At 41.4% G+C, this 14,643-nt stretch overlaps 1 protein-coding gene across 1 annotated transcript in view; it reads right to left on the bottom strand.

The window, feature by feature from the left end:
- Positions 1–3,477: 3,477 nt before the first annotated feature.
- Positions 3,478–14,643, bottom strand: part of GLRB (glycine receptor beta) — a 54,876-nt gene continuing 43,710 nt past the window's right edge. The window contains exon 9 of the mRNA XM_075709280.1: positions 3,478–3,774. Within this exon, the coding sequence (XP_075565395.1) occupies positions 3,478–3,774 (297 nt within the window). The remainder of the gene's footprint in view (positions 3,775–14,643) is intronic.

Genomic DNA, 14,643 nt, shown 5'->3' with positions numbered 1-14,643 from the left:
GAAAGTAAGGTGTGGATTACTCCACACGGTACGTTTCACACATCCTAACGGGGAGTTAACGCATAGCAGCTGATACACTTTTCAAGCCACATCCTTACTTATTGTATAGCTTAAATTTGTGGATGCAGTTAAGCAATGAATTAATTCATCTCCATGGAAATTCCTGATGCAGTGTTTGAATGTGTTCTAAAATCCTGAAATAGAAAGATGTCTAAAGGGCCATAACACTTCAAAAGAAAGGAATGAACTATTTGGATACTACCCCTTGATGTTTAAAAGCCAAGAAAATACTGAGGTTTATATGAAGGGTAGAACAAAAATTTGTAACTCTCCTACCAGTAAACAGGAGAACTTAAAGTAAATGTCAGCTGAAACACAGATGGTCTCTCCCTCAGAAACAGATTTTGCTGTCATGCAGTTTGTACAGACATCACGACTAGTTAATCTAGTTACTAACGTGTACTTCATGAGCCTCACCTTTGCTACTGCTTGAATATCTTAATTTCTGCAATTTTAAATTCATACTGCATGGCAAGTTTCTATAGCAGTCCATTGATTTTATGTCAATTTATTTTTAATTTATGAATATTTTTTCCCTTCATATTATCACTATCAAGTAACTTCCTATACTCCCTATACAGCTTTATATTTGCACCTCATTCTGGAAGTAAGTCAACAGGCAGAATTTTACAACTAGAGGGTGCTGGAGGACCATAATGTGATATGGTATGCAAAACTCTCAATGACCTTTAGTGGAAAGATGAAAAATAAAATAAATCAATTATTACAACTCAGTAGGACAAGTGAACATATTCCAAGGTAATACAAATACTGCAATATTTTCTAGTGTAAGTAAAAAGAAAATTAATACTTTATAGCTGATATGGTTCTATTTTAAATGTTTTTTCAAATGCACTCTTAAACTTTGCTTCTGTCCTTAGTTTTTTTTCTGTAATGAATGAAAAGCCTGTATCTTAACAATACACATTCCTTTTGCTTCCTTTTGTGTGAGTTGGAAAGCAATTAGAGTGTATTATTGATTAAATCTTTTGTGATAAAACACATAAGCCATCAAGTAAGCAGGAAAGCAAGAAGGAACAAAGATTAATTTAACAATAAAATCTATAATTGAGATTATACAGATAGAATGTGGACATTAATTACAGATAAATAATTTAATAAGAGTTCTAACAAGTAAATTATCTTCCAAAATTCATATAATTTCTGACACAGGGTAATTATTTTCTTGCCTTCCAGTACTGCAAGAAAAAATACAAGTATGAGAATAAATAATGTCTATAAATATAGTACTCTGTACATAGAAAAATTACCCCTCCCTTCCTTCCTCTCTTTGAATTATCCTTATTGCTTCTCAAAGACTCTGACAATTCTGTAAATACCTTCAACTGACAGAAATATTGAAACTTTGAACTGGACCTTAAAGATATAATTTTTTTTTTTTTTCCTCTGGTTCAACACTGTTCAGTAACATTTGCGATTTCCTTTCCTTTCTGATCAGAAAGAAATCCAAAGGACAAACTGTGGCTGCCTGGTAAAGTGGCTCCCTGAAATCTCCACGAGGAAGTGGCCAGGAAGCTGGCGGAAAGCACGTGACTGTATTCTGAAGAGCAGATCTCTTCAACCCAAGCACGAATCGTTGCAACCAGGGTGTTGATCACAAAGCGGCAGTGGTTAGAAAAAACCCTGGGCACGTGCAGGTCCGCCCAGTGAAGCCAGCATGGCATGCTTCGCTCTTTTTGTGTTCCCACTTTTGACCTTCTGGTTGTGCAGGCTCGCCATATGTGGACAACATTCAGCACATCCTGGATGAGCTAGAAATGTAGCACAAGTGTGATTGTGTCTGTTTCCTCACTATGGAAGGTTTCAGGCCTTTAATTCAGTGCCTACGAGGAGCCAATAATCCATATTTCCTTTTATGAATTGCCAAGTTAGTGAGAACTGTCTTATTTTAATATTTTAACTAACTGTGGTGCCCCAGCTTTCCAAGAAGAGACGTGTTCCGCTATGGCACACTCACAAGGGCTGAGGCACAGTCCCTGTGTGTTCCCGGGGAACGCATGCTACTTGGATGCCTACATACAGGCAGCTCGCTTCTGGCTGCCTTTCACCTCCTGACTTGCCCTTGCAAAGCGGTGTACCCTGGCACCCATGGGAGAACACAGGTCCTGCCCTACGCACATCACGTTTCTGTAGTCTCCATGTCACGGGAGTTCCTCTGGAAAATAGGGAGCAGTCTCCTGTCAGAGCAGATTTACGCATAGGACCTTATTCTCCAAAAAGTAGCAGCCAAACCAATGAGTTGGTGAGGGCAGCCATTACTTAACACATAGGCACAAAGACTCACGATATATTTAAGAGTCTCGGCCCCTTAGACTTTTAGACCCTTCTTCACTTCTACTGGTGGCTGGACGTTAGCTTTGGTCATCTGTGCTACAACAGGCAAACAAAAAAAAGTATAACTAGTGGCAAAAATGGGATTTCATCTTGACAACAACTGGTTTGTTTAAACTGAAAGCTTTCAAGGGGATAAACAAAACAAATCGAGTAAGATGTATCTGATGCAACAACAAAAAAATTGTGACTTATATACTCTGGGCTTGACAGACGCTACAGAAGATGAGCCAGAGGACAGAGTAATGTAAAAATAAAAAATAATATAACCTGATACTGAACTGCATCTTGTGATATTTCTCCAAAACTCCTGATACCTTTAGTCTAGAAAGTGGCCTGGTTGTTTTTGACGTATTGTATCTAGTTTGTGCCTAAGGAAACAGCAGTCAAAATTTGGCCCAATGTTTTATTTTTAGCATATTCTCACACACTTAGGTGTGCCTGCTTGATGGATACAATTTTTTTTCTAAATGAGCTGATTTTACAAAATTAGTAATTCTCTGATCTTTATTTTTCCACATAGACAAGATCAGCTTATTCAGTGCTGCCTTCACTTACACAGTCTAAATAATATGAATTACAACTTAGCTTTTTCTTCAACAGTGCCATCTAAAATTATACAAGAACAAGATGTTCGGGCTTTTTTCCCTCTGGAAGTCAGCAGAAAAGCTGTTAAATACTACATATACTAGAATACTTATTTTAATAATACTCAACGTGCACACCAGTTTCATTGTCAGAAACACTTTAAATCTCTGTATGTTACTAATAACTGAAGAGCGTTATTCAGCTTCATAATGTAGTATGCGTTGTCCTTCATATATATTCCTAAAGCAGGATGTATGCTGTACATTTATATACAATGTTGGTTGGAGCACAGACATTGCAGTGTCATGCTTTCATTCAAAATTCAGATGCCAAATGTTCAGTACAATCGCATGGCATCAAAATGCAACATATTGCTTTGCAAATGCAAATAATTTCACACAGTGGCCTTCATGACTGGGAAGGGGTAATGAAATGGGATATATTTTACACGTATGAAAAAAATAAAGAAAAGATTTATCATAAATATATGGACCAGTATATGACGTTGAAGAACAAGAAGCAAAAAGGGAACAGTGCTCTTGCATAAAGATCGATTCTCTTTGCGGCTGATGGAATGACAGGCTTGGGAGGAGGAGGCTTCTTGTTGTTCTTGGCTTGAGATTTCCCGAGCCCATTGTTGACTTCAATGGGCTTCCCATAACAGTCATAATTTGATAATTCAAAATCCCTTGGCAAACTTCCAACGATGCTGAAATCATTGGATCTCAGATCAGATTTCGAAGTACAAACTTTTTTGCATCTGGTCTCACCAACCTATGAAATAAAGAGTGAGGGGGAATTGTGATCTACTCACCATATTTCATTAACAAACTCAATGCAGCAGCTAGAGAACACCGCAAACAAACATATAGGAAATTACTTGTTGATAGGGATACATTACATCAGCTTAATTTGCTGAATGGTTGCATTATAAAGTACTTAAGGATGATCAGTCAATCATATAAACTAATCCAAACATTCATAATTGTGTAATTTTTCATGCACAAGGTGCCTTACGCTGTGCAACCTGCTGTAGTCAGACTCCTTCATTTTAAGATGATAGTAGGGTAGAGAGTATTTTTGGAAATCAGTTCTGTGCTGATGAACCTGCAGGACAGATACTATTCAATACTTACATTTTTCTGAGGCCTGGAAGCTACAGTCAGAATTAACCCTAAAATTCAGCGTTGGATGCAACAATTAAAGTTTATTCTGGTTCTACATAGTAGCCAGCACAAGATCCTATATCACATCCTAGGGTGACCACTTTGCATGGCTAGAAGGCACTTTCTACGTGGAGTCCTTGGCGGCTCTCTAAAGACAGGTAACAAAGATGTGACACTGTTCTCAGCACTTCCTATTGGTACACTGGAGAACCGTGTAACTGGGAAATCTAAATCCAGCAACTGAATACCTGTCTTTCCTACAACTCCGTCAGTGCTCTTGGGGATCAAGTGCTACTATGCTATGGGGTAACCCCAGGTGAATGATTCTCTTTTACAGATGAGACAATCGCACTGGCACCTGCAATGAACATTTAAAAGAAAAAAAGTATTTGGTGTCCTTCAAACTGAAGTGTTTTGGGAGGAAACACTTGCTTCCTTGGATTTTATAAAGTTTATATTTCAGGTACAACAAATCCCTCGGAGGACCACCCCCATACTGTTCAGGGAACTTGAGGAGACTACTTGCAATGTACTGTGCTTTGTGACTTGGGTAAATCTCTTCCAAAGTTTCATTTCAATTAGACTATACAGTAAGCAGGAAAAAAAAAAAAAGGAAAAAAAAAATACAGGTTATGAAACTTAACTGCATTATTAATAATGCCATTTGTTCACATATATAACCTGAGAGTTAGTTGGAAAAAATGCTGCTTCACAAATCAGGTTACACACATGGGCAACTGACCTTAACATAAGTTTCAACATAAGTTTACTGGAGTCACTGATAAACTAAAACTTGGTTCTTCCAAAAGCTGCCTATCCTTCCTTCCCAGTAGCCTATCTCTCCTCCACAAAGCCTTCAGGCATTTTACTCTCAGCTCTCTGAGTTTTCTGGAGTCTTAGGCTGATGGTTCAGGACATTTGCATCATGACATTTTGTAATTAAAGTAATAATAGTGAAATACAGTACCAGACTTACGGATGGATGAAAAACATTCTGGAGAACATTATTAGCTTCTCTGTGACAACTGTCAAGGTGTCCTGGATGAAAAGAACTGTGGCAGTCAGGAAGAGACCTAAATTTCGACTGGGGCTTTTACTCCCACTACTGACAAGGCTGATTCTGGTGCAAGGTGAAAGAGAAGCATGGCACTATTCCCTCAGCCCAGAGTGGCAAACCTCCCCAGGTTTGCCAGACTTATATTTCTCAGGAAAACAGTAAATTGTGAAACCAATGCACTAAAACTGAGGTGCAGGTTACATAACAAAACCAAGATTACAGGTTATAAAAAGAAAAACAAGATAGGTGATCCATGATGGTAAGGCAAAACCATATATATAAATTTCCTGCAACTGTTTCCCAGTCATCAAAGAGCTGACAGTCTGGGACAGTGTTCAATATTGGAGTGGTGGGGCAAACTGTTTAGTAAGGTGGTGACTGAGACACGTATGAACATGATTATGTGACCCTGGGTGACATCGGGGCTGTCACTTGGTAATCCGAGGGGTTCTTTCCAATTGGATCATACCCAACGATATGGGTAATAAAGATAGAAAGCAGTCCCTTCTGCAATGAAAGGGTAACTTGCAGGACTGGGGTGCATGTTAACTGAAGAGTCACAGGAATATTACATTTTTTCCATGGCCAAAACTAGTAAGATTTAGTAAGACCATCACAAGAAACAGAATCACGTGTGAAATTATAAGCCTCCTTTTGGATTTGCAAACTTGTAGTCTATTCCTCATACTACCAGCGATATATTGTGACACTAATTGCTAACTAAGTGCTCTCATTTACAATACAGAATACTCCTGTTCCAACTGCAGTATCTAGAGAGTGCTCCCCTAAAGGCTGTTACAAGTCGCTTCTCATTTACTTGCAGGACAGAGAACTGAGGGAATGGCTTCTAGGTCACCTGTGCCTTCTAAGCAGAGGACTGTTCGCAGCATGCTCACACACAGCTCTGCTTAGTTTAGTGTCAGCTGTAGGACTGATTTATCAGGGTGACACATTTTCCCTTGTAAGAGCAACCTGGCCCAAATTTTTCTTTAGTAAGTGTATGTTACTTTTAAAAATAATGTCTTTCATTTCCCTGGCTTTACAAATCTAATGTGCTTCTATTTTCTACATTCAGTCACTGCCTGGACATATTTTTAAACTTATTCTCATACACCTCTTCAACTCTCCAATATTTCTGCTGTTTTAATCTAAATTTGCTTCAGTTGAGCTACAGCTTTCCCTAAACAAAGTGAGATAATACATATTAAAAGTAGTTTATCTGCTTTTTATTCATCCTCTCTTGGTTTGTGCTAGAAGCGTAATGATATTCCTGACTCTTACCAAAGGCTACAGGAACCATTTCTGTGGAAAATGATACTGCAGGACTTGATTTTAGAGTACTACACTGAAGACTCATAAAGAAACTAAAACATTGTTAAATGTTGTATCCTTTTGACTTCATCCTGACACGGAACTTGGCCCTGGAAAATACTTGATATCGTTTGCCTTATCCTGCCTCAGCATCATGACCTGTGGGCCAGACCCAGCCCGCAGGATGCTTCCACCAGATCTATGGCTTCTCCCCTGCAGGGGACGGGGAGCAGCTGTTTGGGAAGGGAAGGCGCTGGAGCAGCGCAGGGCCTCCCCACGTCCCCGATGGAGCCGGGCAGCTGCTCTTCATCCCTCCAGCATGGAGGCAGGGGGGCTGAGGAGGGCACGGGAAGGTGATGTGTCTCGGGGGGCTTGGCCCAAAACACAGACCTAGTTCCCATTTCTCCCAGGACTGGGCCACCTTGTCTAGGTTTGGTAAGTTGGACAGGACACCTGCCTTTTGACGAACAGCTCAGAAATACCTAAAAGTGACTCCTAGAAGCCCGAAGGCCCCTTGTGATGATCCTTTCTCACCTTTTACAAAGTTCAGGCTGCGGCAGGGCCATACCTGGCTCAGAAAGCCTTCATTTGCGGAGTTAGGGGAATAATGTGACAAGAAAGTGGGGAAAGAAGAAGAAAGAAGAAGTGCTGCCTGTGCACGCAGACTGGCAGGGAGGGGGAACCAGCTCTCCAGCGCTGCCTCAGCTGCTTCTGGTGCTCCTCATCACTCGCCACATGCACTGCCCAAACTACTCACACCAGATTTTCCTTCAAAAACACCCAGAATGAAGAAGTTTTTCCATGACCTTGCTCCTCACAAACATATGTACCTTATTTCTAACCTGAATTTATTTGGCTTCAGTTTTCAGTCACGAGGCATGACTATAGCTAGTCTGATTAACTGCTGGCACTTACAGATGGTAACAAATCTAACCTTGATTTTGCATAATTCAGATGATGTAACCAGGATGACATATGAAGCCAAGTCAAATGTTCTTCAGAGTTTCGTACCTCCACATCATTACCTCTGTCAACCTAATTGATAATCTTTTAAAAAATTGTATTCAGTTTGATTAAATCAATAAACACACAGATCAGCTTTAATTTCACTGCCCCATTTAAATTTATTAGCTAACACGGGGCTGAATTATGAATAATATTAATGATAATTAATACTTATGAATAATAATTATTAGTCAGCCCCCTGTTAGCTATGCAATATTTTCCGCTGATTGATGCCAGGCTTACAATTATTCATGTTATGCCACTTAGCCTTTAGAAGTACTGGCACGATGTTAGCTTCTTGCTGTCTTTTGGAACCCACCCAGTTTTAAAGGATTTATTAAAAAATCAACATTAATGTTCCACAGCACTCATGGACCAGCCCTTTAAAAAATCCTAGATGCAACTTAAGCTGAAATCTCGACTGTAAAATGTCTAACTTTAATAGCTACTGTTTAACATCCTCATTAGCTACTGTCAATGAAAGCTATTTCATCATCTGATTGAATATATGTGGTTTTTCCCCAAACACAGAGCAGAATATTTGTTCAACACTTTTGCCTCTTCTGCTAACTTTTGACACTTACAGCACTAGTACTGGACCAATACTCTTGTTACTGGGTTTTGTATTCTTGCTATACATGCAAAGTAACTTCCTGTTGCCCTCAATTATGCTAACCATATATCCCTTTTGTTATCTACACCTATTTTGTGGATTGCAACCTATATTAATTGCTATCAACTTCTCCATTTGCCAGTGAGAAGAAAAGGGAAATGCTTGAAACTGAGTTAGTTTTCAATCTTTGGAGAGTTTGTTTCCAACTGTGCTGTTTGTTGGTTTTTTTTTTTAAATTAGTATAGCTTCCCTTCTGGTCTGTAGCTATTTTGAACATTGTTAGATAGCTCACCAGCATCATTCATATTTTTGTTTAAATTCTTCCACCTAGATGAGAAAGAATAGTTTTCAAATTTGTGAAATCTGTCCTTTCACAGCACCAAAAATACCAGGACTCGACTAAATCTGTTTTGTGCAAATAGAATAAAGATCCTTTTCAATTGACTGTTCATTCTGTGAGCAAGTCCTCTTTATCCATCAGGATGAAGTGTAATATAAAATGCCATTATTTTGGATTCAAGAATTTCTGAGAGCAGAAATGTATGGTCCATAATTTCTAGCAAAGCTTCAAACATGCTACAGCACTGGCAGCCTCTCAAGCTCAGCATGCATCCCTCAGGCTGAAGTGCCTCCCTACTGTAATGCAGCATTCTCTGCCCTGCACAGCACCTCTTCTCTGCCATAAAATCATTTCTTTTGCTGCACCCAACCTCTTTTGGCATGCAAATCTGTCACTAGTGCTGCCAGTTGCGTAAGAGTCTTTCATACAGGATGAAGGAGTAGTTCTAACAAACTCTGTCATTAATCTTTCTCCTGCTTGTTTTGTGCTCTTCTCTTGCTCTTGCCATAATGATAGATGTAGATCATCAATAAAGTAATGATTGTTTAGCATTAGTGTGCATTCAGACTGAGTATGTTTTCTAGTGCAGCTCAGCAGGAATTTGCTATCACATTCCAAATATTATATTCCTTGCAAATTCTCATTACCCCACTAACGGCAAAGTACAGCACAAAAACCATTTATAGATAAAATATCACAGAATCACAGCATAGCTGAAGTTGGCAGGGACCTCTGGAGATCATCTAGTCCAACCCTCTGCTCAAAGCAGATTGCCTGGGGCCTTTTTACAGTCATGTCCTGAATTATCTCTAAGGATGGGTACGTGAGTCACTAGAGCAGAAAGTACCTACGCTGTACCTGAAATGCTGTCAGGAACTATTAAAATAAATTGCAGCCTGTGGTTTTGTGTACAAGATAAAATGTAAACTGGGTTTCTAGTGGTTCTACAAGGAAAGTCTGAGTCTGGAGTGCCACTCAAGGGGAAAAGACCATATGGTAAGATCAGGTCACCACAGGCCACCACCAGTGGTCAGGTACATTATAAATCAGTAGAGATGAACATAACCCATGTCAGGTTTCAGAGCCTAGATGCGGCTCTGACAAGATAAAGCAAGCAATAGCACTACTTCTCTTTAAAAATAACTGGGTTTAGAGCTATTACCACCACTTGCATAGCACTATTCATCATCTGCCAGAGCGATTCTTTTAGCAAATGTTCTCTCCAGTCATCAGCACATTATCTGTGGGGGACAGCTTCTATAAATGGGCTTGATGAAAATGTGACTTTTCAAATCGAGGGGTGTTGTTATCGTTAACAGCGCAATCTCTCCCTGCAATCACGCCACCAGTGAAAGAAAAAGAAACTGATTCATCTTCAAAACATTTCCCTTGTTGCTTGTTTTTCTCACTGTAAGATGTTACATTGCTAGGAAACGCACACAAACTCCTACTGAGGATTCCCCATAAAAAGCCAATGCCAGCAGTTACCACCAGGTTGCCTAATTTTCTCCTCTGCTTAGAACAGCATCTACTTGCAGCCCCTATCAGCTAGAGGAGCCAAACTGTTCTTTCTCATGGCTTCTTGCCTGTAAATGCATAGCCATTGCAACTCCTAGCAAACACAGCAGAAGTGCTTATGTTGAATTTTCTCTTTTTTCTACCGATTCAGGTTGAACTTGCCAGATGGACCATTTGACTTTAATCAGACAGTCATATCGATAAACCTGTGGGCTTAAAATGGCACTGACATTTCAAGGGTTTTTGTTGGAGGGGGCATGAGTCATAAAGCATGGACTCGGGGGTTTGGTGCATGCTGGCTGCATACAGCATTTACATCAGCCAGTACGCAAGATTTGGTGGAGAGAAGTGGCTATGCATCCATGGAAGGCTTTCTCCGTCTTTGGCTGATTCTCAGATTGTGAGCATTGTTTTCATCCTGCCATCTTCACTGTTTCTGTTGGTGACTATTGGTCGTGATCACTGACTTTACTGACACAGTAGTGCTTTCCACTGAAAACTTCCAGGTGGACCCTTACACGTACTGCTACAAGGGATCTCTTCTCCTTGCCTTCAATTACGAATGGCATCAAGCTTTTAATTTTCAGGATATACTGAGAAGTTCATCCTTTTACCAAATTTATTGTCATAAAAAAGGAACAATAGCCACTTGTATTTTTAAGTATGATCACCTGTTTTTGTTATGGCTTGTTTTTTACTCATATCAAACACGCCAAGGCTCCAGACCAGATACCATTTCTATCTTTCACAAATGGAGCAAGTACATGAAACAAGTTGTTCCATAAGGGCTGGAACCAGGGATGCCCGACCACCCCACTTCCTTCCCTGCGTTCTCTCTGATCCTCCCCACACCTGGGACCTTCCCACCTCAACAACCCCCGCTGTACCTTACATACCGGCCCCTTCCCCAAATCTCCTGCAGAGACATCACTGCCGCAATGCTGCACGGCTGTGAGAGGCAGCAAGACCACAACTTGCTGCTTGGGGAATGCCAGCAAACTGGCCTGGCATTGGGATCAGGGGGATTTTAAGGTGAAATAAAGCAATTTCTCTTTTTAAACTTGATTCCCCTCTAATAACTTACAGATATGTATTGGCACCATTCAGTTAATGTCTCATAATGAGGAATTGTTTCATTTAAGCTGGAGAAACATTTATAAATGCAATTATTCACGCTCTCGGTTTTTCCCCACTTGGAGTCTTCTGCTTCCAGGTCTTTCCTGGTGGCTTTACCTTTGAGCCCCACCTGGTCTATCCATTGCTTCAAGCCTAGGTATGGTGGGATTTCCAGCTATGCCCTCAGTCATTTTTGCCTTAGTATCACTTCCTATCTGGAAAAAGAACATCCTTGAACATTTTTATAGGATGCACACTCATGTCAGGGATGCAGTTTCAAGTTGTTCTCCTTTTCTCCTAAAACTATACATTAGTTTGCCCAAGTCTTTCCAGACATTTAGCACAGGATTTGCTCTCTTCTCACACACAGTCCTACACGACCCTGATGAGAAACAGCTGCTGAAGTTCTGGGACAGTACTCTGGCCTATTTTTGTTTCATATTCTTTATGCCTTTCAACATTGTGCTGGTTTTGGCTAGGATAGAGTTTATTTTCTTTACAGTAGCTACTATAGGACTATCTTTTGGATTTGTGCTGAAAACAGTGTTAATAATACAGAGATGTTTTTGTTATTGCTGAGCAGTGCTTACACAGAGTCAAGGCCTTTTCTGCCTCTCACCCCACCCCACCAGTGAGCAGGCTGGGGGTGCCCAAGAAGTTGGGAGGAGACACAGCTGGGACAGCTGACCCCAACTGACCAAAGGGATAATCCACACCATATGACGTCATGCTCAGCATATAAGGCTGGGGGAAGAAGAAGGAATGGGAGGGATGTTCGGAGTTACAGCGTTTTGTCTTCCCAAGTAACCAATACGCGTGATGGAGCCCTGCTTTCCTGGAGATGGCTGCACACCTGTCTGCCAATGGGAAGTAGTGAATGAATTCCTTGTTTTGCTTTGCTTGCGTGTGCGGCTTTTGCTTTACCTGTTAAACTGTCTTTATCTCAACCATGAGTTGCTCACTTTTACCCTTCTGATTCTCTCCCCCATCCCACTTGGGGGGGAGTGAGCGAGCGGCTGTGTGGGGCTCAGTTGACGGCTGGGGTTAAACCATGACAATCATACAGGTTTTTCCCATTACTTCTTTCTTTAATGTTTCCCTCCCTCACATATTTGCCGTATGACAAATGCATTCTCTACTTGATCATTACTAGGTCTGTATGGGAGTGATCCAAATTTTGTGAGGCAGGCCTAGTTTTGGATTAGGAGCCAGAGCTACTGAAAGATTTAGACCTGTTCTGATTTAAGAATTTAGTACAGGCTTCTCCACAGCTGACAACTTTCTAAGTACTCCTACGCGGTAGCTGGTTCAGAGAGGGAGTTTTCAGCTAGGCAGATTGATAGCATTCAAATATACAGAATCTAGCATCACTGTCCTACCACATCCTGATGTCAAATGATTCATTGGTCTGGGACCTTTTTCTATCTCAGCCTGGTGATCTTCCCAGAAATTACCAGCCCAGGACACCCTTCCTCAGGTAGGCTATATTTCAAAGCAGGTGGCTGGATACAAGCTGGATCACTAGCCATGAGGGGAGGTGACCATTCAGCCACATGACCAGCTTTTACAGCAATGAATACGTACGTCCAGTATGTCTTGATAAACAAATGTTTTGTAACTCTCTTTATAAACATCATCAGAAGCTATGCATGCCCAGGACTCCATATAAATCCAACACAGCTTGTTGTTGCATAGATTATAGATATTGGAATGCTAAAGGTCTCTGATAACAAACTGGGAAGACCCTGAAAAGTGCAGGTCAAACATGAGATGCTGGAGCTGACATTGCAAGATCGTGGAGGGGAGACACGGCAAGATCTTGGAGGACAGACTGAGGTCTGAATCCTAAAAACCTTCAACCTACTGCTAGACACCATTCGTGGGGAATGTTGCTTAATTTTTGTGGACAATGATTCCCCTTCCTCTAAGTCTTAAAATGCACTTACAACCAAACTTGCCTTCCTGAAAAAAATTATTAAAAGATGAAAGGGTAGCATAGGTGATAAAAGTTATCATTTTATTCTCCTTATGGCTATGACAATGGCAAGCACCTTAAAGGGTGTACACAATGAGGAGAATCAGTAATTTAGCAATTTGGTTTTGTTCACACTACTGAAGAACTGTAGATTTTTGTTAATCTTGTCATTGATCAACCTGTACACTTACACTTAAGTACTTGAAATAGGAATAAATAGATTTTATGTTGCTCTGCTGGACTGTTGCAACTATTTTGTCACAAGAAACAGGTGAATTTGGGACCTGCAAATTGCTGAACACAAAAATACCACATTCAGTGCAGGGGAAAGCAAAACTGTAGTGGAGCCATCTTTCTTTCTACTCAGTTCCCGTGTTGCCTGGGCTTGGGGAACTACTTGTGACACAAGTTAAAGCAGACATGGGCTTGCTCCAAGCTGAGCCTGGTTGCCTGCCAAAACAGTTCCCAGGACACTCTTCTAACAGATGACAATTGTGGTAGTCAAGTGCACCGCTCTGTGATATCTGCAGCTCCTCTGGACTGGGGGTAATTAATTATGGGGCAATGCCAGCCTGATACTAGGACAGGGTTTCTCCCATTCTGGCATAAACTACTCTCTTCTTAAAGAAGTTTATGCAACATGTCATTGCAACATGCTGGGGACTGGCCCATGCCTATCGAGCCGTGGTCAACGCTAATCAGTACCCTCAAAAGAAAGAGAAGGTCTCTGGATCTGATGACAAAACAACAAGCACTGTGGCTACTCAAACCCCCACTACAGGCCCTGCGGCTACTCCAACCCCCACTACAGGCCTTGCAGCTACTCAAACCCCTGCCCCAGGCACTGTGGCTACTCCAGCCACAGCCATGAGCACTGCGGCTACTCAAACCCCAGTGACAGACACTGTGGCTAAACCAGAGAACCAACCTGCGCCGGTATCAGTTGCCCCTATACAGAAGAAAAAATACACGAGGAAATCAGTTCGTTTAGTAAGGGATGAAGATGAACCAGGGCCATCACGAGAACCAGAGGAGGAAGAACCCATAAATGAGATGGTGACCACCCGATCCCTATCCCTGAGTGAGCTGCGAGATATGCGAAAAGATTTCGGTCGTCATCCAGGCGAGCACATCATCACCTGGCTGCTCCGATGCTGGGATAACGGGGCCAGTAGCCTGGATTTAGAGGGTAGGGAAGCCAAGCAGCTGGGATCCCTTTCCAGGGAAGGGGGCATTGACAAAGCAATTGGAAAAGGGGCAAAACCGCTCAGCCTCTGGAGGCGACTTCTGTCAAGCGTGAAGGAAAGGTATCCCTTCAAGGAGGATGTTTTATACCGCCCAAGCAAATGGACCACCGTAGAGAAAGGTATCCAGTACCTGAGGGAATTAGGCGTGCTGGAGGTGATTTACAGTGACCTGAATGATGAGCGGTTAACCAAAGACCCAGATGAAGTCAGGTGCACACAATCCATGTGGCGGAAGGTGGTACGGAGCGCACCAGCATCGTATTCCAACTCGTTGGCAATACTAGCCTGGAAAGAC

Source organism: Pelecanus crispus, chromosome 4, assembly GCF_030463565.1.
Source record: "Pelecanus crispus isolate bPelCri1 chromosome 4, bPelCri1.pri, whole genome shotgun sequence".
Classification (NCBI taxonomy): Eukaryota; Metazoa; Chordata; class Aves; order Pelecaniformes; family Pelecanidae; genus Pelecanus; species Pelecanus crispus.
The sequence above is the reverse complement of the archived record's forward strand: the minus strand, read 5'-3'. Positions and strand labels throughout refer to the sequence as shown.